This window comes from Phascolarctos cinereus, unplaced genomic scaffold (assembly GCF_003287225.1).
Source record: "Phascolarctos cinereus isolate Bilbo 61053 unplaced genomic scaffold, phaCin_HiC Scaffold_726;HRSCAF=1367, whole genome shotgun sequence".
Taxonomy (NCBI): Eukaryota; Metazoa; Chordata; class Mammalia; order Diprotodontia; family Phascolarctidae; genus Phascolarctos; species Phascolarctos cinereus.
The window spans coordinates 207,647,568-207,671,480 of NW_027556098.1; the positions used below are offsets into that span (position 1 = coordinate 207,647,568).

General features: G+C 37.1%; 1 protein-coding gene across 1 annotated transcript in view; it reads left to right on the forward strand.

Moving 5' to 3' along the window:
• The first annotated feature begins 5,346 nt into the window (after positions 1–5,346).
• CWC22 (CWC22 spliceosome associated protein) overlaps positions 5,347–23,913 on the forward strand; it is a 75,570-nt gene continuing 57,003 nt past the window's right edge. The window contains exons 1-5 of the mRNA XM_021006403.2: positions 5,347–5,618; positions 16,236–16,390; positions 19,071–19,129; positions 21,145–21,246; positions 23,066–23,314. Coding sequence (XP_020862062.1) covers positions 16,364–16,390; positions 19,071–19,129; positions 21,145–21,246; positions 23,066–23,314 — 437 coding nt within the window. The 5' untranslated portion in view covers positions 5,347–5,618; positions 16,236–16,363. The remainder of the gene's footprint in view (positions 5,619–16,235; positions 16,391–19,070; positions 19,130–21,144; positions 21,247–23,065; positions 23,315–23,913) is intronic.

Below are 23,913 nucleotides of genomic sequence, written 5' to 3' on the forward strand. Positions count from 1 at the left end.
TTTCCAGGTGGTTGTTTTACTGATGAGGTATTTTATTTTCATCATTTTTTCATTTTTTTGTTTCTGTTTGACTGATTCTTGCTCTCTCATAGAGACATTAGTTTCCATTTTTCCAATTCTAGCTTTTAACAGATTGCTTTCTTCTGTTAGTTTCTGTACTTCCTTCTTCAGTTGGCCAATTTGTTTTTTAGGGACTTGTTTTCTTCAGTGTACTTTTTTTCCAATTGGCCAATTGTATTTTTAAGGACTCTTCTACCTCTCTCATTTGACTTTTAAAATCCTTCTTGAGTTCTTCTAAGAAGGCTTTTTGGGCTTCCGACCAGTTCATATTTCCTTTTGATGTTGCAGATGTGGGTTTGTTGACAATGTTTTCCTCTTCAGAATTTCTGTCTTTATCTTCACTCTTCTCATAACATGAATCTATGGTACGTTTCTTTTTACTCATGGTGTTTCTTTATTCCCTGGCCTTTAAAGAGATTGAGCTCTCCTGCTGGGGAACAGAGAGCACTGACTCAAGCTTCTTGTGTTGGGAGCCTAGGTCTTGGTCACTGGCTTTGTGTGCTGGGGTCTCTTATGTTGGTAATTAGAGGCTGTAGGGTTCTGGCAGCTTACCTTGTGTTGGGCTGGAGTCAGCAAGGCTGGAACTTTCAGGCAATTCTAGGTTGCCTGCTTTTTCTTTCCTTTAGCTTTCTTCAGCTCCTTTTAGATGGGTGGTGCAGGGTGCTTATCTGCCTGGGGCCCCTTGTAGTTCTGCCTCGCTTATTTTTGCTGAGGCATTGGGAGACTTGTTTGCTGGGCTGCTGTACTGCTGCTCCCAGTCTTTTTTCTAGTTCAGCTGTTCCAGGGTTTTCTTCTGGGGTGATATTTTCTGGGTTTTCAGAGGTTGACAGGGTAGAGTGAGAGCAACTACCTTTTTACTCCACCATCTTGGCTCCCGGAAGCCCAAACATTATTGTATAGAGCTAGAAAAAACAATAACAAAATTTATCTAGAAGAACAAAAAGTCCAGAACTAATGAAAAGAAATGCAGTTGAAGGTGGCCTTGCTGTACCTGATCTTAAATTGTATTATAAAGCAGAAATCATCAAAACTACTTAGTACTGGCTAAGAAATAGTGGTGGATCAGTGGAATAGGTTAGGTATGCAAGACACAACAGTCAATGACTGTACTAATCTACTATTTGATAAATCCAAAGACTCCAGCCTCTGGCATAAGAAATCACTATTTAGCAAAAACTGCTGTGAAAACTGGAAAAATGGATGGCAGAAACTGGGCATAGACCAACATCTTATACCCTATGCCAAAGTAAAGTCAAAAAGGATACACAATTTAGATATGACTGATACTATTAGCAAAATAGAAGAGCAAGGCATAGTTTACCTTTCAGATCTATGGAGAGGGGAAGAATTTATGACCAAAGAAGAGATACAGAACATTATGAAATACAAAATGAACAATCTGGATTACATTAAACTGAAAAGTTTTTGCACAAATAAAACCAATGCATCCAAATTAGAAGGGAAGAAGAAAACTGGGAAAGAATTTTTACAACCAATGTCTCTGATAAAGGCCTCATTTCTAACATATATAGAGAACTGAGTCAAATTTATAAGAATACCAGTCATTCCCCAATTGATAAATGGTCAAAGGATATGAACAGGCAGTTTTCAGAGGAAGAAACTAAAGCTATCTATAATCACATGAAAAAATGTTCTAAATCACTATTGATTAGAGAAATGTAAATTAAAATGACTCTGAGGTACCACATCATACCTATCAGATTGGCTAACATGGCAAAACAGGATAATGATAAATGTTGGAGATGTGGGAAAATTGGCACACTAATGCATTGTTGTTGAAGTTGTGACAAGATCCAACCATTTTGGAGAACAATTTGGAACTATGCCCAAAAGGCTATAAAATTGTGCATACTCTTTGACCTAGCAATACCACTTCTAGATCTATATCCCAAAGAGATCATAAAAATGGGAAAAGGACCCACATGTACAAAAATATTTATAGCAGCCCTTTTTGTGATAGCAAAGGATTGGAAATTGAGGGGATGCCCATCAACTAGGGAATGGCTGAACAGGTTGTGGTATATGAATGTAATGGAATACTATTGTGCCATAAGAAATGATGAGTAGGCAGACTTCAAAAACACTTGGAAAGACTTACATGAACTTATACAGAGTGAAATGTGCAGAACCAGGAGAACACTGTACATAGTAACAGCCACATTATGGGTTGACTGACTTTGATAGACTTGACTCTTCACAGCAATGCAAGAATCTAAGACAACTACAAAAGATTCATGATAGAAATTGCTATTCACACCCAGAGAAAGAAATATGGAGTCTGAATGTAGATGGAAGCATACTATTTGGTCTCCTTTTTCTTTGTTGTTTTGTTTTATTGCTTCATTCTCCTGGCTCCTCCCATTAGTTCTAATTGTTCTTTACATCATGACTAATGGGAAAATAAGCTTAATATGAATGTATATATAGAGCCTATATTGGATTTTACATTGTGGGGGAGGGGGCTTGGGAAGAAATGGGAGGGGGAGAAAATTTAAAACTCAAAATCTTACAGAAGTGAATGTTGAAAACTACAAATAAATAACTTTTTTAAACAAGAAAGAAAAATAAAAGAATAGGGTCAATAAATTGAAGAGCTGAGGAAGAAAAATGCCTGGATCAATTTGCATTTTTCAAAAGTGACAGGGCTAGCTACTCCTATTAAGGTTAAATAATTTTAAACTTTGCAATTTTTACTTTTTTATTTTAAAGCTCCTTTAGTTTCTTCAATAAGGAAAATGTTTATTTCAATGACAAGAAGATAAGAGAGAAACTGGAAACCTGCATCCCTTTCCCTAGTAGATCCAGTGAAAAGGAACCTAGAATAAAAATAGGGGATGGTGACATTAATTACCAAGGAAAAGAAGAGGGACAGATACAAAGACAGACGGAAAGAGAGGCAGAGACAGAAGGTTTTGGGGAGCCAACCTAAAACCAAAAGGATTTAACAACCAGCAGTAGAGCCTTGGGGCATCACAACATACTTATCTGTGTTTCAAAAAATTAATAGCAGGTAGAGTCTATAAATATGTTATTAATTTAATGGGGATGAAAATAGCATCTACCTTCCAGGGTTGTTGTGAAGATCAAATAAGATAATATTTGTAAAGCATTATATCAATGGTAGTTATCACTATTGTTATTATATTCTATCACCTTCATATCTGACTCCTTCACCTTCACTCAATGATCCAGCCCATGTAACAAAAATCTTAAAAGAGAGAAAAAGGAATTCAGCAAAACTAACCAACACATTGACCCAGAAGAAGAGAACGTATCGTCTTCTACAGTCATGGCAGCTGACCTCTACAATGAAGCAAAGAAGGTACATTTTAAAAATTCTTCTCTAGGGTCAAGATTGGTCATTACGCCATTGTTTTTGTTTTTGTTGTTCTTTTCAATTGTATTGTTATTGTTTTATATATTATTTCTCTTCTCTTCTGTTTACTCTGCATCAGTCAGATAAGCATCAATCCCACCTCTGACTAATTTATATTTACTATTTCTTATACAAAGTAATATTCCACTTTCACTATTTTAATATATAATAGTTTGTGTAGCCATTCACTAATTGGACAGCTACTTTGTTTCCAGTTCTTTGCTACTACAAAACATGTTCCCCTGACTATTTTGATGTACATGGGAAATTTCTTTCTGTCCTTCATTTCCTTGTGTATATATGTCTAGCAGTACTATATCCTTTTACATATATTTAGTTACTTTTGAAATGTAATATCAAATTGCTTGGACTAATGGTTGGATTAATTCATAGTTTCAACAATTGTCTATTGGTGTATTATCTTCCCATAGCTTCTTCAACCTTATCTATCTTTATTTTTTCTCATCTTTGCCAATTTGCTGGGTATAAGGTGAAACCTGCAGATTGTTTGGATTTGAATTTATTATTAGTGACGTGAATCAACATTTCATATGTTTAATAGCTTACAATTCCTCTGAAACTTTTTGTTCACACCCATTGATCACTTATTTATTAGGGAATTATAGCTAGGTCTTAAATATTTGTGTTTGCTTATATATATCCTGAATGTTGCATCTTGATCACAAATATTAGAGGCAAAGATTTTTACCCAAACAAAAGCTTCTTTGTTAACCTAGTTCTTTTGATTTGTTAGAACAAAAATTTTTCAATATTATAAACAAAATAATCTCTTTCATTTTTTAATATCATTTCTATCCCTTGGTTCAGAATTCTTCCCCTAGCCATAGATGTTCTGCTTGTCCTAGAGATTTTGGGGGGGGCGCGGAGAAGTTTTGTGTGGTGTGTGTGTGTGCATGAGACAGAGAGAGAGAGAGACAGAGAGGAGAGAGAGAGAGAGAAGAGAGAGGAGAGAGAGAGAGAGAGAGAAGAGAGAGAGAGAGAGAGAGAGAGAGAGAGAGAGCGCTGTAACGTTCAGGTTGTTATCCATATTGAGCTTACTTTGGAATATTTTGTAAGATGTTGGTCTAAATTTAATTTCTGCCAAACTAGTTTCCAGTTCCAAATGTAACTAGTTTTGGTTTTTATCATTTACTATTCCAAATCAATTAATTACTATTTCTTCCTTATCTAGTTTTTCCACTGATTTTTCTAAACTAGTGCCAAATGTATTTTGATGATTACTGCCTCATGCTACAATTTGAGACCTCAAAATGATGTTTTCCCCTTCATTCACTATTACACTTGAGCAGATTTCTTTTTACACAAAAAAGACAGGGTTTTTTGTTTAGACTAACTTTCAGATTTGCAAAGCACTTTACATACAAGATCTCATTTGAGATAAGCACTTAAGATTACTGTTCCCACTTTACAGGAAATAAAGGTTAATATAAGTGGCATGCCCAGGGTCGCCCAGCTAGCAAAGTGACAAGCAGGATTTGAACAACTCTTCAGGACTTCAAGTCAAACCTAGTCTAGCCAGTAACCCAGACAGCCAGTTAGTGGTGCCTCGGTAACTTTTTGTCACGTGTTCCTGCATGGCTGAATTCGGTCCTGCTGCTAATTACAAAAGGCAGAGGGAGTAAACACGCTGTCACGCATTCCCAGGATTTTCCTGTAGAAGTATCTCCCGATCACTATCAACCTTCTCAACCACACAGCAAGATACCTTTGAAGCAGAGCACCACAGTTATTACGTAATAGCCAGCCCATCTAGAGGTAACAAGGGGAACTCTGCTTCCCAGTGAGCATTGCGGTCGGGCCGCACTACAACATCCACCATGCACTGCGCGAACTCTTCCCTCCACGTTGGTGTATGCTGGAGCTTGTAGTTTCTTTGAACACTTCCCTATGACCATCTTGGTGAGGTAGAAAGTTCGGCGGCTTGGGAGGAGGCTGCTTCTTGGTATCGACATTTGGGATTATTTTAAAACAAGAAAAAAGAAAAAAATCCAGCTCTGAAAATACCGTCGGTTTTTAAATCAATTAACACTCATTTCCTCTCAACATCCACCCACCCACCACTACTCTCGAGGTAGGGCGGGAGGGCCAGGGGAACCGGAAGTTGCGTTTGGCGCATTATGGCGGCGCGGTGGAGCTCCAGGTATTTACGGAACGCGTTTGTGGGGAATGGAGGAGCGGAGTGGGCGTGGGGCTGGGCGGCCGTAAGGGCTGTGGAAGAGGGGAGCGCGGCCTCCGACCGTGGCTGCTTGGTAACAACCAAAGGAGGTTCGGGCAGAGCCGCCGCTTCTCGACGTGTGGGGCTGGGGTCTGCCCGGGGCGGAGCGGAAGGGTCGCTGCATTTGCTTCGGCCCGGACCGTGCATTCTGGGCCCACTCCTTCCTTCGCCCACGGGCAGGGAGCGCCTGACCTCCGGGATGGACCCCCTGCCCTCGAGCTCTGGCCAGCTCGACCTGCCCCCACGAGCGTGGGGCATGGGGCTCCGGGCAGTTGGAGCTGCCCCCAGCCCGACTTGAGCCTCGGCCGACATTTCTCCAGCGCCTGCTTAGTGCACAGCGCTGAGCCTCGGTGCTGGCACCTAGGAAGCGCTTCATTGTTTCCCTCATACTCCATTCTCCCCCTTTTACCTTCACCTGTACTCCCAGTCCTCATTTCCCTCTTCCCCCCTTCCTCTTTTCCTATCCCACATGTTAACTTACCCCTTCCTCCTACTCCTCCCCTTTCTCCAGATCCCCTCTTTCCTTTCCCCTTTTCTCTTCCTTCTTCACTCCTCTCCCCCCTCTTTCTCTTCCCTCCTTTCCCTTGAGGGGAAGGAGGCACATTTACTGGGCGTCAAGTGGATGAAAATCCATTCAGGGAGTCTGAGAAGGATTGGTCAAATACGTAAAAGAACCAGGACAGTACAGGGTCACAAAAACAAAGAGGAGTGAGTATCTAGGAGAAGAGGGTGAATGCCAGCATCAGAGGCTACAGAGAAATGCAGTATTGAGAAAAGGCCGTTGGATTTTTAGCAGTTAAGTGATTATTGGTAACTTCAAAGACAATGGTATTAGCAGTTGGATGAAAAAGTTAGAAACCAGATTGCAGAGAGTTTTAGAGTTAAAGAAGATGAAAGGGAGGCAGCATTGGCATTTGGCTTTCTCAAGGAGTTTTAGCCACATCCTTTGTGAATGCAACGAATAGACATAAGGATTAAGTGAAGATTGTTTTGAGGATGAGGGAGTCATAAGCATATTTATAGAAACCAGAAGAAAGGAGAAGGAGCTCACATCAATTGGCTTCAAGTTTTCTGGTGGTTCTTTTGTTTTTTAATGTTTCCATTTCCTTTTCATCTTTCAGCTCTTCTTCCATTCAGCTTCTTAAAATGTCGTAGACAGTTTTGCTTAGTTGAATCTCTCACCAAGCTTTCTTTAAACTACTTTTATCGTCCATTTCTCTTTTTTCTTTCCCTGCTATCTAGCAAACAAATATTCTAAACAATTTTTGCCTTTCGGGACTGTATCTCTGCTGGCAGGGAGTTCCTTTATTTTCTGAATAAAGTGCTTTTTTAAGGATTTTTTTTTTGGTTTCATCAAGGCAGCTTGTTTTTTCAGTCATTTAATCAGCAACTTTTTATTAAGTACTTTGTGCCTGAACTGTGCTAAGTGCTATGGACACAAGGAAAGATTTTAAAAAAAATAGTCCCTACTCTCAGAGAGTGTACATTCCATATGGGAAAGACAGCATGTGAAAAATATGCATTGGCATTAGCTGCTGGGAGGACGAGAAAAGGTGGCCTGCACAAAAACAAATGATCGATACTCAGTTAATACCTATTAAGTGCCTAATATGTCCTAGGCACTGTACTAAGCACTGGAGATACAAAGAAAGACAAAAGACTGTCCCTGCCCTCAAGAAGTTCAGAATCTAAGGAGGCCAGGGGTCATTGCATCTCAGTGCATGGAATGGGGTGGGGGTGTTAATGTGTAAGAAGACCAAAAGGTAGGGAGAGAGGAGGGGTTATGATGGGCTTTAACACCAAACAGGATTTTCTATATGATGCTGAAGGTGATAAGCCATTTGAGTTTATTGAGTTTGGGGGAGGGGAGCAGGGGTGACATGATCTGGCATGCTTTTTTTAGGAAGATGATTTTGTGGAGGATGGATTGAAGAGAGACTTCAGGCAGAAAGATCAGCCAGCAGGCTACTGTCATAGTGCAGGTGTGAGGTGATAAGGGCCTGCACCAGGGCAGTGGCAGTGGCAGAGGAGAGAAGGGGGCATACATGAAAAAGGAAGATAAAATCTGCAGACCTTGAAAAAAGATGGGATATAGGGAGTTAGAAAGGGAAAAGCTAAGGATAACATTGGAGTTGGGATTCAGGAAGGGTGGCAGTAACCTTGACGGTCATAAAGAAGTTTGAAAAAAGGGAGCTTTACAATTTCAATACTACAGAAACAATCAGGATGTCATAAGACCTAGCACCTTCTACGCTAAAAGACTGTAGGTCTTGGAATGTTATACTTTGAAGAGCAAAGGAGCTGGGGTTACATCCAAGAATAACATCCAACAAAGTGGAGTACAGTCCTGAATGGAAAAAAAAAGGACGTTTGATGAACTAACTGAAAGACTTTCAGGTATTTGTAACAGAAGACCAGAACTCAATGGAAAATTTGATATAAAAGATCCAGAAGAAATATAAGGAAATCATTCAGGACTAATTACAGGGCACTGATAAAGCTTAAACTGTTTACTTATGATGTATGAAAATGTTATCAATATTCTTAAAACTTATCATTTCTAAGGTAGTTTGAAAGAAAGGCTGTGGCTGAGTTGTATATGATGGGGTGATTCTAAAAGAACAAAATTTGGTAGGAAAAGGTAAAAAGGAGCACTTATCATAAAAATGAAGCTTGAAAGGAAGAACTAATATAGAGGAAACAGGAAGGGGTGGAGGACTGGTAATGTTGGAATCACACTCCCATCTGGGTTGAAGAGGGAACAAAATGTACATCTGAAGAGGTTAAAAGTCTTCTGAACTTCTAGAGAGATGAGAAAACTGGGAGATAGGATTGGGGAGGGACTTTTAAAAGGGTATATAGAATAAAGTTAGGAGGGTAGAGGGAGAAAATAAAGGATGGAATTTTAGAGGGGTGGATAAAATAAGGAATAAGAGGGTAAGGGGGAAAATAATGTAATAAGGACAGGGTAAAAAGAGAGGCTGAGGAGGAAAATAATGAGTAAAAAATAAGATGGAGGGAAATTAATAAATGGTAATTAGAACCTTGTCAAATCTATAAGAATTTGAATCATTCCCCAACTGATAAATTGTCAAGGATATGAACAGTCAATTTTCCAATAAAGAAATCAAAACAACTAATAGTCATATTTTTAAAAAAAGGGAGCTTTAGGGAAAAAGATAATGAGTTTAGTTGAGCTGAATCTTGAAAGAATCCTGGGAAATTAAAAGGAAGAAGGGGAACAGAATGTTCAAGGTAGGGTAGATAGCCAGTGCAAAGGCATAGAGATAGGTGGAATGTCATATTCCAGGAAGTGAAAGTCAGTATAGTTATGTTGTAGAGTGCCTGGTAAGGACTAAGGTATAAAAAGACTGGAAAGGTAAGAAGACACCAGATTATGAAGAGCTTTAAGCGCCAAACAGCCCTTTAGATACGATCCTAAAAGTTATAGGGAGCCACTACAGCTCCTTGAGTAGGAGACCTATGATTTAGAAAAATCACCTCAGCTGATGAGTGGAAGATGGTATGGGGGGTAACTTGGGTCAGGGAAACCCAACACAAAAGCAGTTGCAGTAGTCCAGGAGAAGAGAAAAAGGCTGAACTAGGAGTATGGTTTTGAGGGGGCAGAAGAGGATGTAGAGTAAGAATGTAGAGTAAAGATGTTGGGAGTTTCCTTCATCTGCCCATATTATGTATTTTGGCACTAAAAACTTGCTTGAATAGGTCAGGCTGGAGTTCTAGTTAAATGTGATACTTTTCTTCTTTTTGTGTTTAACTTTGATCCTTATTCTAACAAACCATTGATCTGACCACACACAGAGAGCTGATTCAGGAATGACTTCCACATTGGTTAAGGAGTTAATTTCTGTTTATAGGATCTGAAGATCATCGTTCTGGAGATAGGAGGGAGGGACCTCAGTAGCCTTATAAGCCAACCCTTTTATTTTGTAGATGAGAAAGCTGAGGCCCATGGAGGTTCAGAGATTGGTCTAAGGTCACATCCAAAGTAATCACCAGAGATGCTATTTGAACTTAGATCCAAGGTGTTTCTAGAATCTGAGTGCAGTTTTAAACAATCAGAGTTTAAAAGTGCGCTCAAATATTTGGGATACCCTGTGTATAGGTATGAAACTTCTGCCTCTGACTGCTCTCATTCTTTACTCCTGATTCATATTCTCTAACATACTTTTCACCATCCATTCCTATTCCCACTTCTCTAAAGTAACATAATGTCAAAATATATGTTGATTCAATTTAGGTCTCAACAAGCTCTTGATAACATTACCTCTTCAACCTTAACAACAAATGTTGCTGTGTAAGCTTTGATTATAAAGTTGCTCAATTTTAAAAATTAATTTTCAAAAAATGTTTCACTGATGCCTATTGTATTTTATCACAGCCTCATTTCTGGAGGGAAGAAACACTCCCTTCCCCACCTTATACTGAACCTTCCCTTTTAACAAAGAAAAACAACTAATGTGGTTACCATAATCTGACAGCTTCATTATCTATTCTCCAATACCATCATTGGTTTTTCAGTTACATAAAGTTTGGTTTCCTTTTAGTGATCTTTGTTGTGTATTCTTTTGATTCTCCTTATTTTACTGAATTAGTTCATACAAATCTTACCATGTTTGTGTGAATTCCTCATTTTTTGTCATTTCTAGAAAGTATGACAGTACTGAGGGCCATTTTATATTTTTCTTTGTTTAGTGGCTGTGTTCAAAAAAGTCATCACTGAGTGACAAGGCTACTGGTATTGAGCTTCTTCATATTTAGTTAGGCTGATCTCCAAAAAGCAAATACAATGTGTGACTTACTTAAAGGTTTCCCATATGAAACTAAGGATTGGAAAATCCTGCTCAAACCTAATCTCAAACTAGTATATCTGTGACTACTTTAAGTGCAGGTGTAGTCTTGCTGAATTGGTTACTTGTGAAAGGGATAAGGTACTATGTATTATCATAAAATCCACATAGTAATTCTAAGAGCAGAAAGAGCTATAAATTTTATATAAATTATTCTCATCTCAGGAATTTCCAATTACTCCAAGTACCAAACATACACTTATTGAACTATAAGAATTTCCCTACAGACTTCTCCTGCAACTGCAATATTCTTGTTTTGGTGAAACTGCTAGAGCAATGTATTTTGGCAGTCTTGTCACTTGCACACTTAAATTTTGGGACATGAGTGTGTATGTGGAATTGTTTCCTGATAGCTTAACAAATGACTTAGTGGAGATAAAAGAGAAAGAAATGACACAGATGAGAAAGAAGAGAAACACTTTACATGTCAAGTCTTAAGATATAAAAGAGAAGGAAAAATATTTTTAAAACTTTGTCTAGGGAAAAGATTAGTAAAGACTGAAGAGGAATAGCAGAAGAAAAATGTAGCATCACATTTATCTTGGTTGGAAAATTTCTGGAACAAGTTAACAATTTTAATATTACAATTAGTGTGGAAAATACTGCATTTTGTCCTAGAATTTTAAAGAATGCATTAGAGGGGGCAGCTAGGTGACACAGTGGATAGAGCACCCACCCTAGATTCAGGAGGACCTGAGTTCAAATCCAGCCTCAGACACATAACATTTACTAGCTGTGTGACCCTGGGCAAGTCACTTAACCCCATTGCCCAGCCCAAAAAAAAAGTGCATTAGAGGTCTTCTAGTCTATGAAATCTCAAATGATAATTTTTTTCACTCTTGCCAATTTTATTTTTTTATTTTATTTTTATTTTTTCTTGACATTCACTTTTTCAAATTTTGAGTTCCAAATTTTCTCTTTTCCTCCCACCCCTCCCCACCCATTGAGAAGGTAGGCAATATGATATCAATTATATGTATTAAGTCATGCAAAACATATTTCTATATTAGCCATGTTGCTGGAGGGGGGGTCGAGAAAACTAAAGAAAGTGGAAAAGGTATGCTTTAATCTGCACTCAAAATTCATCAGTCTGTGGAGGTGGAGGTGGATAGCATTTTTTACCATGGGAATTTGGAATTGTTCTGGATTGTTTTCTTGATCTGAGTAGCTAAGTCTTTTACAGTTGATCATTCTTACAATATTGCTGTTATTATATACAATGTTCTCTTGGTTCTGCTTACTTCACTTTGCGTGAGTTCATATAAGTCTTCCCAGGTTTTTCTGAAACCACTCCTCTCCCCCCCCCTTCATTTCTTAGAGCACAATAGTACTCTATCACAATCATATACCACTTGTTCAGACATTCCTCAATTGATGGGTATCCCTTTGATTTCCAATTCTTTGCCACCATAAAAAGAACTGCTATAATGTTTTTGTACATATAAGCCTTTTCCTTTTCCTTTCATCTCTTTGGAATACAGTTGTTTTGATATTTGGGATATAGTGGTATTGCTGGGTCAAAGGGTATGCACAATTTTATAACCTTTTGGACATAATTCTAAATTGTTCTCCAAAATGGTTGGACTAGTTTATAACTCCACTAACAGTACATTAGTGTTCCTTTTTCCACGTTCCCTCCAGCATTTGTCATTTTCCTTTTCTGTCATGTTAGCTCATCTGATAGATGTGAGGTGAGACGTCAGAGTTGTTTTAATTTGTGTTCCTCTAATCAGCAGTTTAGAGCATTTTTATCTGACTATTGATAGCTTTGATTTCTTCCTCCAAAAACTGCCTGTTTGCATCTTTTGACCATTTATAAATTGGAGATTGACCCTTATTTTTATAAATTTGTCTCAGTTCTGTATGTATTAAATGATAATTTTTATCCAGGATTATCTTTGTGTAATATTTATTGGATTTAAAGCTAATAATACTAATTTATTGCCCTAATTTTGCCTCCTTTTTTCTCATAAATTTGCTTTATCCACATTAATACCATTTTAAACATTTCCCAAAAAAATTTAATGATATAAAATAGACTGTTTTTGAGCAGTTTGTAATCTATCCAAACTAGCCACACACATAGACAGTCTTTTTTCTTCATACTGATACATAAATGGAAGAATTTTTTCCAAACTGGAGGTTATCTAGCCTTTCAAAGAGTTGTCCTTGTCCCTTATAGGCCATGCATGCACCTGTAAATAGGTGCTATTTATATTTGAATTTGTAAATAATATGTAAGTACTATTCCAGACTTGAAGAAATTTAAGGTGGTTCAAAGTTGTTTGGCCTACCAAAAACAGCAGACACCAGGAAGAAATTGAATATAATCTTTCTTCCTTTTCCCTTTTTATTTTATTTTTCATGAAAATCTTACAATGTAGCAACTGTAATTGAATTTTCTACCCAAAACATGCTGATGTCTTTAGTGATAGTGACCATATTTTCCCATGAAGTCCTTTAAAAATGTTTCTTGTGTTTACCTGAAGAAGCCTTTCTAAATAATCAAACTAATGTGTTGGAATGTTCTAATAAAAGCTTGGCTGATAATTTCACTGGAGGGATTACTTTGTGAATCATAAAATGCTCAACATACAGAAGAATTTTAGCTGTACTAGGACAGCTAGCTAGCTTTAGTGGATACGGTGAGGGGCTTGGAGTCAGGAAGGCCAGACATCAAATCTGGCCTCAGACCCTCAATAGCTGTTGTGACCCTAGACAAGTCACTTAACATATTTGCCTCAGTTTCCTCATATGTAAAATGGAAATAGTAATACCTATGTTTTAGGTTCATGTGAGCATCAGATGAGATAATTGTAAAACCCTTAATATGGTACCAAGCACGTAGTAAAAGTTATATAAATGTTAGCCATAATTATTATTGTAGTGTTATCTAGCAACTTGGCCTCCCTTGGCAGTTTTATCATAGTGATAGTCCTTGATATTAATATTCTGGTTCTCATCTGGGACCTCATTATTGTTGATCCTGTCTTTCTGTTTGAGGTTCAGTAGGGCCCAGGTGTGATGCCTATAGTAGGTTTAGATTTTGAAAAACATCTGGAACAAGGGTTCATAGCCTTTTTTTGTCATGGACCACTTTGGCAGTATTGCAAAGCTTGTGGACCTCTTCTCACAATTTTTTAAATGCAAAATGGGACTACGAATAAAACCAATTATGTTGAAATACAGTCATATGTACGTGTATATACACTCACTCACTCTGTCTCTCACATTTAATTTTTTTTAACAGATTTACAGAATCCAGGTTAAGGATTCTTGATCTAGATGTAGCTCTTCAGGGCTTGGTATCATCTAAAGTTGTCAGTGGTAAGAAAGTTAATAGGAAAAATGTTTCAAAGATCACCTGAAACTTAGTTTCAAACATTGTGGTATAGCTCTGGACAACTGGGAAGTAGCTGCCGCCTGTAGACAAGTCTTGATGTTAGTAGTTAAGGACAGAGGACTCTTCAAGTAAAAGCTTACCACAGCAACTGATCAAAGAATCTATCTGCACATGAGCCTTTCATAGAAAGTTCTGCAAGCTGGTCATTTTAACTATACCAATACACGTATAATATTTAATTATCTGACAATTAAAATAATAATAACATTTAGCAAGTCTTTTATCTTATATCTCTTTTAAATTAGGCCCGCTTACTACAATTAAAAATGAAGAAAACACTTGATAATTTTCTCCTAACCATTTTATTCTCTTCATTTGGGAGCAAACACCTCTAAATATTAACTAAGTGGTTACATGGTAACCTGAGTTTCTGGATATAATTTTTATGTGTTGTTTAATTTAATATTTTTATGGCATATTATCTGTACCTTTTGCTAAAAATGTTCAAAATTTGTAAACTTCACTTTAATGGATAGATTTTGGGATAATTTATTACTTAGCTTTGATAACTGAGTTTCAAAAAATGTAAACATTTCTTTAATATGCATGTATTCTAAGTTATGTGTTATTGAAGATCATAGGAGCATAGGGTAATAATTATAATAATAACTAACACATAGAACTTTGAGGTTTGCATAGCTCTCTTGATATATATATTTTTCATTTGATGTTCACAATACTTGTGAGATAGGTGCTATTATTCCCATTTTAGTTGGTCAGTAAACATTTATTAAGTGCCTACCATGTGCCAGGCACTATGCTAATAAGTGCTAGAGTTGCAAAGAAAGGTAAGGAACAGTCCCTGCTCTCTAGGAGTACAAAGTCTGATAGGGGAGACAACAGGAAAATGGGTATAATACAAACAAGTTATATACAGGATAAATAATCAACAGAGGGAAGACACTAAAATGAAGGGGGATCAGGAGAGCCTTCTGGTAGTAAGTGGTATTTTAGCGGGCACTTAAGGTAGCCAGGGAAGCTGGGAAGTGGAGATGAGGATGGAGAACATAGCAGACTTGAGGGGCAGCCAGGGAAAAAGTCCTGAGTGGGGAGATTGAGAGTCTTGTTGAGGAACAGCTTGGAGGCAAATGTCACTATCACAGAGTACATATGGCTTAGAATATATGCATGTTAAAGAAATAAGTTCAGATTCTTTGAAACTCAAAGCTAAGTGATATCTCAAAATCTGTCCATTAAATTGAAGTTTACAAATGTTTGAACATTTTTAGCAGTAGCTAAAGATAATATACCATAAGGTATACTCATAAAATATTTAAACACCAAAGGATTTTATATTTGATCCTGTAATTGAAACTGAGACTGAGAGAGATTAAGTGACTTTTCCAGGGTCACATAGTAAATGTCAGACAGAATTTGAAGGTCCTACCATTTAACACTCCCATTTTACAGATGAAGAAATAGAAGCTCTGTGAAATTAGATGCCTGCCCAGGTCATGGAGGAAGGGAGTAGCAGAGTCAGTTGGTTCCTCTGATTTGTAGTCCTGTATTCCTTCAACTGAACCACACTGCAGTTCCTCCACAGTTAAATGTGTAAATAAATTAACACTTATTTCAACAAGCCATCACTATTCTAAGTGAAAATGGAGAAGTTTGGGTGTTTTGTCCTAATTTTTTTTAATGGAATTCTTATCAAACAGTTGAGTCCTCAGTGTACTCTCAAGTGATAGAGGTTTGCAATGATGTTACAACTCTTAATACAGTTTGAGTTTCAGTAAGAAATTTAAAACAGTAAATTTAACTGGCAAATATTTTTCAAAATCATCAGCTAGAGAAATTTTAATGTTAAAGTAAGCCCTTGTTCTTCATCTTCATCTTCTTTAGACTTTGATGAGCAATTGCTACTAGACTTAGTGTCTCCCCAGAATTCTTTCTGCCCACTGCTGCCATTTACTTGACCACTCTTGCAGTCACTCATTCTGCCCTTGTAGTTTCTGCCTCATATCCCACTGTTTCTTTGTTTCTCACACTTCTCTGGAAGGAACAAAAAATGAAAATTTATCCTCCTTTCTGTTACTTTTATCTTTGTCATTTAACATTTATTCACCTATTGTGGATATGAAACTCCATGAGGAATTTCTTTTTCATTTTACTGTTGTATAAATTGGGTATTTGAGGTTATCTTTTGTATTATCTTGTGACAAAGTGCCAAGTCTCTGCTGTGTTGAATTAATACATCATATGCTATTTAAAACACATTTTCCACTCTTGTTAACAAAAGTCGGCTTTTGGGTTTTTTTGTGTATTTTATAGATGAAATTTCTCCAATCAGGAGGGAAAAATTGACTACCAAGGAATTCATAGTATTGAATTCTTTATGCCAATTTGGAGCAGTTAGTGTATTGCTACAGTCTACTACAGACAGAAGTAAACAACAGAAAATGAAAAGTAGCGTGGCCCACGTAAAAGTAAGTATTTTTAGGTTTTCATTTACGCCAGCTAAAGAGAAAAGCATGATTTAAAAATGGAATTGGATAAAGCAAGCATTTGTTGGTACCATAGTTCATCAAGAATTAGGAAAAGAGTTGACTTTTGGAATATTTGTAGTGGGAAAACACAAAAACAATCTTTTAGCTTAGAGAAACCCTAACAATATTTGAAAGCTTGGTAAAAATGTACCTCTCTCTCTGACACATTCTCTTAATGTCTGTACTTTGCAAGGAGCAGCTAGCTCTCCCACAGTCCAGATTATTACCTCCTTTGGTGCTGCTGTTTTACACGGACAGGTCACCTGGCCTCCTTGGGCTTTGGTTTCCTCACAGATAAAATGAAGCAGTTGTGCTAGATGGACCCTGAGGGCTCCTCTGGCTCTAAATCTGTAATATTATGGATGAGAAGTTCTTCCAGTTCATGGTTTCACAAATCTTGGCTTCTGTTTACTGCTCCAAGAAGTTTTAAGGACATGAAAAGACCAGAAAGTACTCATTTGAATCTGCTGAAATCAAAATCTAACAAGTTTTGAAAAAGAGATCTTGAGAGGAAATTGGGCAGTTCTGAAGCAAATACTCATTTGTTCATTCAGAAGTATCTGTAGAAGCTGTGAACATATGTCTCAGTGAGTTTGAGAGATACAGTGAAAACTCGTGTTCATTCAGCTTAACTGCCCTTGCTAATCCCCATGGCTAAAAGTAATTGCTCTTCAATTAAATGTCCCTAGGATACTTTGTTTGGACCCCTTATTTGTCTCATTATGCTCTTCTTACCCATTTGTGTGCCAAATATTCCCCAATTAAATTGTGAGCTTCCTGATGGTGGAGATTGTGTCATTTTTTCATCTTTGTATGTCTTGAGTCTTGCATAGGGCTGGCAGTTAGTAGGCTCTTAATAAATGCTCATCATTGATTGAAACTAGGCTCTCTGTGTCCCTCACATACCCAGTAAGCTCCACAGGGGAAAGGACTACATTGGTTTCATCTTTGTTTTCCCATTACTTGTCACATATTAGGTACTCAGTTAATACTTGTTGAACTGAATTTATACATAGTAAGTATTAGTAAACCAGTATGCTGGTGGCATAAAGAACTCTTATACCCCATTATCTTGGTCATTAGTGTGACTTAACCAGTCTTATTAGAACCATATTAGATCTTACTGGATTTTTTAAAAGTCTATTGTGTATGGTGTTCAGTTGTGTGGTTATGCTTTACTTAATGGACAAATACGGGCTAAAGTGTTAGGCTGACTGAATGTAACTATTTAAAAATATTTTTTATACATTAACGTTGGTTTTTAAACTTTGCTTAAAATTTGAAGTGCAGTAACCATATATAATTATGCATCTTAAGTTGCAGATTTTGTCTAAAAAATTTGTACAATAATTTGTCTACATATGTGTACCTATATGTTTACTATGCAAAGATATGGTGGTTATTATTATTATATTTTTAATGCTATGTCTAAGACTATAACAGTAAATTTATTGATTTGTTCCTGCTATCCACCAGAAAATATAAAATTAGAAAAGAAGATATCATGTATTTAACAGTAATCAATAAAAAACTTTTTCTGAGTACATTTATATACCATAAAATAAACGTGGGTAAGTATACAAGCCAATTGTGTAGTAAACCTTTTTTCCTCCAGGTGCATGATTAAAGAGTTGGGCTAAAGACTACATGGCACTAGAACATTTAGTTGATACAGGGTCCTTAAATTTTCCTTTTAACTATTTTACAGAAAATAAATTTCCTACTTCTATCAGAATTTTAATCCTGATTTAAAAAGCTAAAATATCTGCGTTAAAGTTGTAGGTGTAATAAACCAAAAAAAAAAATAGTTATCTCTAGTTTGATGTCTGCAAATGTTCTCAGAATAATCCCTTGTTGGGAAGTTGCTAAGAGAGTCAAGTCAAGTTGCTAAGAGAGTCAGTGTACCTCATTTTTTCTTGCTTTTTGTCAGGAAAACTGCAAAAGTAGACAGGCTAAAGCTATGAATATATTTGATATGTTATATAATCGTGAACCATTTTGTTGGCATAGTTATACTTGCCTGTGTTGTTAGGAGATCCTCAGTTTTCCAGCTAGCAGCATTTAGATATAGCTGATTCTGTTACTTCTTATCCATGTTCGCACTGCTCTGCATATATAGTTTCTGTTTTAAGATTAAAAGGCTGTCCCACATTTGTTCTGGCCCATAATTTTTCTAATGTTTATTTTGGGTTTTAGTGAATTGGGATTACTTTTCAAAGAGAGAACAGAGATGCTATAATGAATGGATAGCAGACGTCAGCAAAAGTAGTTCTTGGACTTGTCAGAGTTCAGCTTTGAATGTCTTCATTTCAGTGCCGACTTTGAGCTCAGGAGCCTCGTGTTGTAAATAATGTGAAAAAAAACTTGCACAAGTTAAAAATGGCATGTAAGCAACCAAAGTGTTTCTAAAATATTCATTTTACCCAAACATATTTCATTGCCTAGGATTTATTTTAACAAACATACTTCCAAATAAATAAGTAAATAAATTCAAATTAAATAAATGCAATTAAATAAAAATTGTTTCTAGGTAACATTTATTCAGGACTATTTGGCTACAGATGTTTCTGGAAACAACTCTTATGTGTTTTATTTTTGTTTTTCCTTTTTCTCCTTAAAGCATAATTCTGGTCATGAAAGAAGAGAGCTTTCTCAGAGGAGTTCTTCTCCAGAAGAAAGGTATAAACTTTATGTTCCAAATGCAGTTAAAATTCTGTGATCCAGAAGTGTTAGAAATAGACTGCAGTTTCACAGTATATTATCTGCAGGTCTGGTCTCTGACTAACTGAGATGTGAAACTACCTTCCAAAAAGTCCTCAGGTATTTCTGTAACTAAACCCTGAAGATGTAAGGGGACTCTTAAGATGTACTGGCCTTATGAACTGGCTGTCCCTCCTTCCTGGGATGCTCTCCGTCTTGTGCTCCAGCTATTGACCTCTCTGGTGTCCTTTAAAGCCCAACTAAAATTCTACTTTCTGCATGAGGCCTTTCTAAATCCCTCTTAATTCCACTGCCTTCCATCTGTTAATTATTTGCTATTTATCCTATATATTGTTTGCTTTGTATGTATTAGTTTGCATATTGTCTCCCCCATTAGATTGTAAGCTCCTTAAATACAGGGCTATTTTTTTTTGCCTCTTTTTTGGTATCCCTGGCACTTAACATAGTGTCTGGCACATGGTAGGTGCTTAATAAATATTTATTGATTGATTTCATGTGTAACTATAGTTTGTAATTGTTAAGTAAATGGTAATATTTACATCTCAACTAAACATTTTAATATGTCAACTAAATATTTGAAATTTTTCTCATAATGAAATTAATTAAGAAATTAATTGAAAAAAGAAATGAAGTGTATAAAAGTTACTCTTTTCTCTGTTGAGTAATCTGCGGCTGTCATTATAACATCAAAGCTGACAAGAGTACCTAAATATCCATCTTTTCTAGAACTCTATGACATAATTTCATGATACAATATTTGAATTACTTAAGTTAATAAGTTGAATAACCACGCTGAAATTAGGTCATGATTTTGTTTATGTTGGGTTGAGTTGGGGCAAAGAGAATTAGGGAATAGACCATTACAGCAACTTGCTCCTTTTTTTCCTTTTTTTAATTTTTCCTTTGCAAGTTGAACAATTCACCTGGCATCTAAATTTTGTGCTGGCAACTAGATACAAAATAAATTAAGAAGGGTTGGTGGAACTTCTTTAGCACAGTGCCTCCCAGATGGAAAATTGAGCTGTACATATCCAACCAAAGACAAATTCAACTAGGACCAAAAACTTGGATCATTGTCATTCACTAAGATTTGTGAAGACTTGGGGGCTTTGGGCAAGTAAGTTAACCTTTCTGGGCCGCAGTTGCCTCATATGTGAACTAAGAGGGTAGAGCAAGATGGCTCTTGAGATCCCTTCTAGCACTTGATTTTTGACCCTGTGGTTCTGGGCATAACCCAAAAACTATTTCAAGGCTTAGTGGATGAGCCCTTTTAGATTTGGCTGCCAACATTTTTCAGTAACAGCCAGTCAGTCAATAAGCATTTATTATAACCTGCTCTGTACCAGGCATTGTGCTAAGTGCTAGGGAAACCAAAGGAGGCTAAAGAAAGTCCCTGGGGAGATAAAGAGCAAACAAATACATACAAACAAGCTAAATGCAGGAGAAATACAAAATAATTAAAAGAGGAAAGGCTCTAGAATTAAGAGGGGTTGGGAAAGCCTTCCTGGAGAAGATGGAATTTTAGTTGAAGCCAGAAGTCAAAAATGAGGAGGGAGAGCATTCCATGCATGAGGGACAGGTAGAGAAGATGCCCAGAGCTGAGAGTCGGAGTGTCTTATTCGTAGAACAACCAGGAGACCAGTGTCACTAGATCAAAGATGTGGCAGAGAGTAAGGTATAAGAAGATTGAAAAAGTAGGAATGTGTGGGGAGGAGGTGGGGAGTGGCTAGGTTATAAAGGGTTTTGAATACCAGAAAGAGGATTTTGTATTTGATCCTGGAAGTGACAGGGAGCCACTGGAGTTTATTGAATAGGGAGGATGATATGGTCATACCTGCTCCACCTGTGGTCTTCTGGATAGGTTCAAAACTGATTTGATCATATGGCTAACTGGTAGGAGTCTCAGCAGTCAGTATTTAATACCACATTACTTTCTATCTTGTCATTTTTGCTTTTTTTATTGGATTTCTTAGATATGAAGAACAGGAGCGATCTCCCCGGGACAGAGATTACAGCAGGTCAGATCAAGAATATTCAGGAAGAGGACATTCTAATGATAGTACCATGGAATCACGGTTAGTATTGTTAAAAAAAAATGAAATTAACATTTGCACTTTCTTAACAGAAATCTAGAATTAGCTTCATTATGGCTGAATACCATGATGGGAGTAAACTTAATGCATGCAGTGTAGCAAAAAATAGATTTTTATTAAGCAACTTTCTTCTTCAGCCTGGGAAAGTTAGAACAAAAGAGAGAGGTGCCGTAGAATTGGTGAGAAACAAATTTGCTCCCAGTTTTCAAAAAGAGACTTGGAACCCTAGGCTGTTGAGGTCTTGAATCAAGGTGTACCTGACTCCAAAATCAGCTTTCTCCACTGTTACACATTGCCTTCAGAATCATAACTTCCTTTAAAGTTTTGTTTATACATCATCTTTTTAGTAAAACTGTTTTTCAGTAAAATTGCTTCTTTTGAAATTGCTTTGTATTTACTTGTGTTACATGTAAACTCCTTGAGATGGAAGCTGTTTTGTTTTTGTCTTTTTATTCCTCTAGTAAATGTTTAATAAGTGTTGAATTTAAATTGTAACTTAAAGTGACAACCTAACATTTTAGATTGCTTCCAGAAGTGTTTCATAGGTTTTTTCAGTACACACACATAGTTTAAACTGTATTAATTTTTTTTGAAATACCTACTTCGTTACGTCATTGTCCTGCTGAAAATACTTGAGACTCACCCTGTAACCTACCGTATACAGTTGTTTGTTAGCTTACTATATGCCAGTACTGAACTGTGTTCTGGAGGTAGAAAGACATAAATGAAACAGTTTTTACCTTCAAGAAGCATACTTTGTGTCTGGGTAAGGAGAGTAAGGGGTAGGCTTTTGAGAACACTAGCGCCAGGGTAGGAGGGGGATTGGGATTTATCTTTTTTTATAAAGTAGCATGTGAGTTCAGCCCCTCAGGAAACTAGGGATTATTAAACATGGAAGTGAGGAGTGAGTCTATCCTAGATATGGGGGACAGTCTGAGCACAGGAATAGGCGGGAGAGATGAAAGTCATGTACAAAGAACAGCAGGTAAGTCTGTCTGACTGCAAGTAGAGCATGTGAAGGGGAGTTACATGCAGTGAGCAGGGAAAGACAGACTGGAACTAGACTGCGAAGGGCTTTAAGTATCACATAGAGAAAGCCTATAGAGATCCAATGGAGTTTACTGAGCAGGGGTATTGCAGCTAAACCTTTGCAGCTGAATTCAGCAGCTATGAGGAGTTTGGATTGGAGAAAGGGAGGAGAAACTGAGGCAGGGAAATCAACTGAGAGGTTTTGTCAGTAGTCTGGACACAAGGCTCAGACTCCCTAGACTAGTTTTCAAGAGCTCATAATTTAGTTCCTTCCCACTTTTACAAAGTTCTCTCCTATTAATGTTCTACATAGAGCTGCTTAAACATTTTCTACTCGTGAACCCTTCAGCACTTTTTAAGTCGTGGGTCGTGACGCACGGTTCAAGAAGCAGTGTACGCAAATCTTGTATTCCATACATGCTCATGAATCTTCTTGCTCTCTCAAGAATAGACCATGCTGATTCATTTTTGTTAATGTTATTCTTCTCTGATTAGTGCCCAAGAATACTTGCCCTCTTGAAACTCTTGTAGCCACTTTTACTACTTGCTTGGTGATGTGCAGCAGCACATTATGACATCTCTTGTATTTTTCTCTAACCCTTTGTTTTTTATATGGTTTTCTGCTCAACCAGGTGATGAGTTTCTGGAGAATAACACCTATATTATATTGTTTCTTATGCCTTGCCCTGTCTAACAATTTAAATAGTGTTTTGTATATTGGAATTACTGAATGAATTGGATTTCTTTCCATTGTTTTCTTCATTCACAACAGAGGGAGAGATAGAGAAAAACGCAGGGAGAGAGAGAGAGAGAGAAATTCTGATCGGAGAAGGTACAGAAAATCTCCTTCACCAGACAGAAGTATAGAAATAGCAACAACTCAGAGCTCATCTGCTCAGGATGAGCCCCCAACAAAGAAGAAGAAAGACGACGTGGATCCACTTCTCACTCGCACGGGAGGTGCTTATATTCCTCCAGCAAAGCTCAGGATGATGCAGGAACAGATTACAGATAAAAACAGGTACTTCACCATTACTAAATGTCCAGTTCAACATTACTAGATGTCCAGTTAGATAATGATATTCTTACTGAGAAGGGTAAAAAATCTGATACTTGGTACATGAGAGTTAACCCTATTTGTAGACATCAGATAGGTACAAAAGAGTTTTTGGAAAGAAATGGTGATAGTCCTTAGAGAATTTTTCTTTGCTGCATTAGAAGACTGACATTGACCCATCCCATCACTCCCCTTCTCTTGATGAGAAAGTAACAGACAGTTTGAATAATGATTATATGACTTGTACTTTTTGTACCTTTATTATCCAGTCATTCTTTGGTATGTATTTAGTTGATATATTCATGCCTACTACAAGTGGTTGTGAGCTTTTAGGAAAAAAAAAATCTGAATTTTGAAGGCAACCTATGTAAGGGTGAGCCTGTGCATTCTGCATTCTAATTAGAATTATAGATTTGTTTTAGTGTTGAAAGGGAAAATATTCCAACCCAACAGCAATCTGATTTTATAGTAAAACATCACATTGTAGATCTTGTCCTATCTCATCTTTCTATTACATTGTAGATCTTGTCAGAGAAGGTACAAGTTAGGTCACTGGAGTAGAA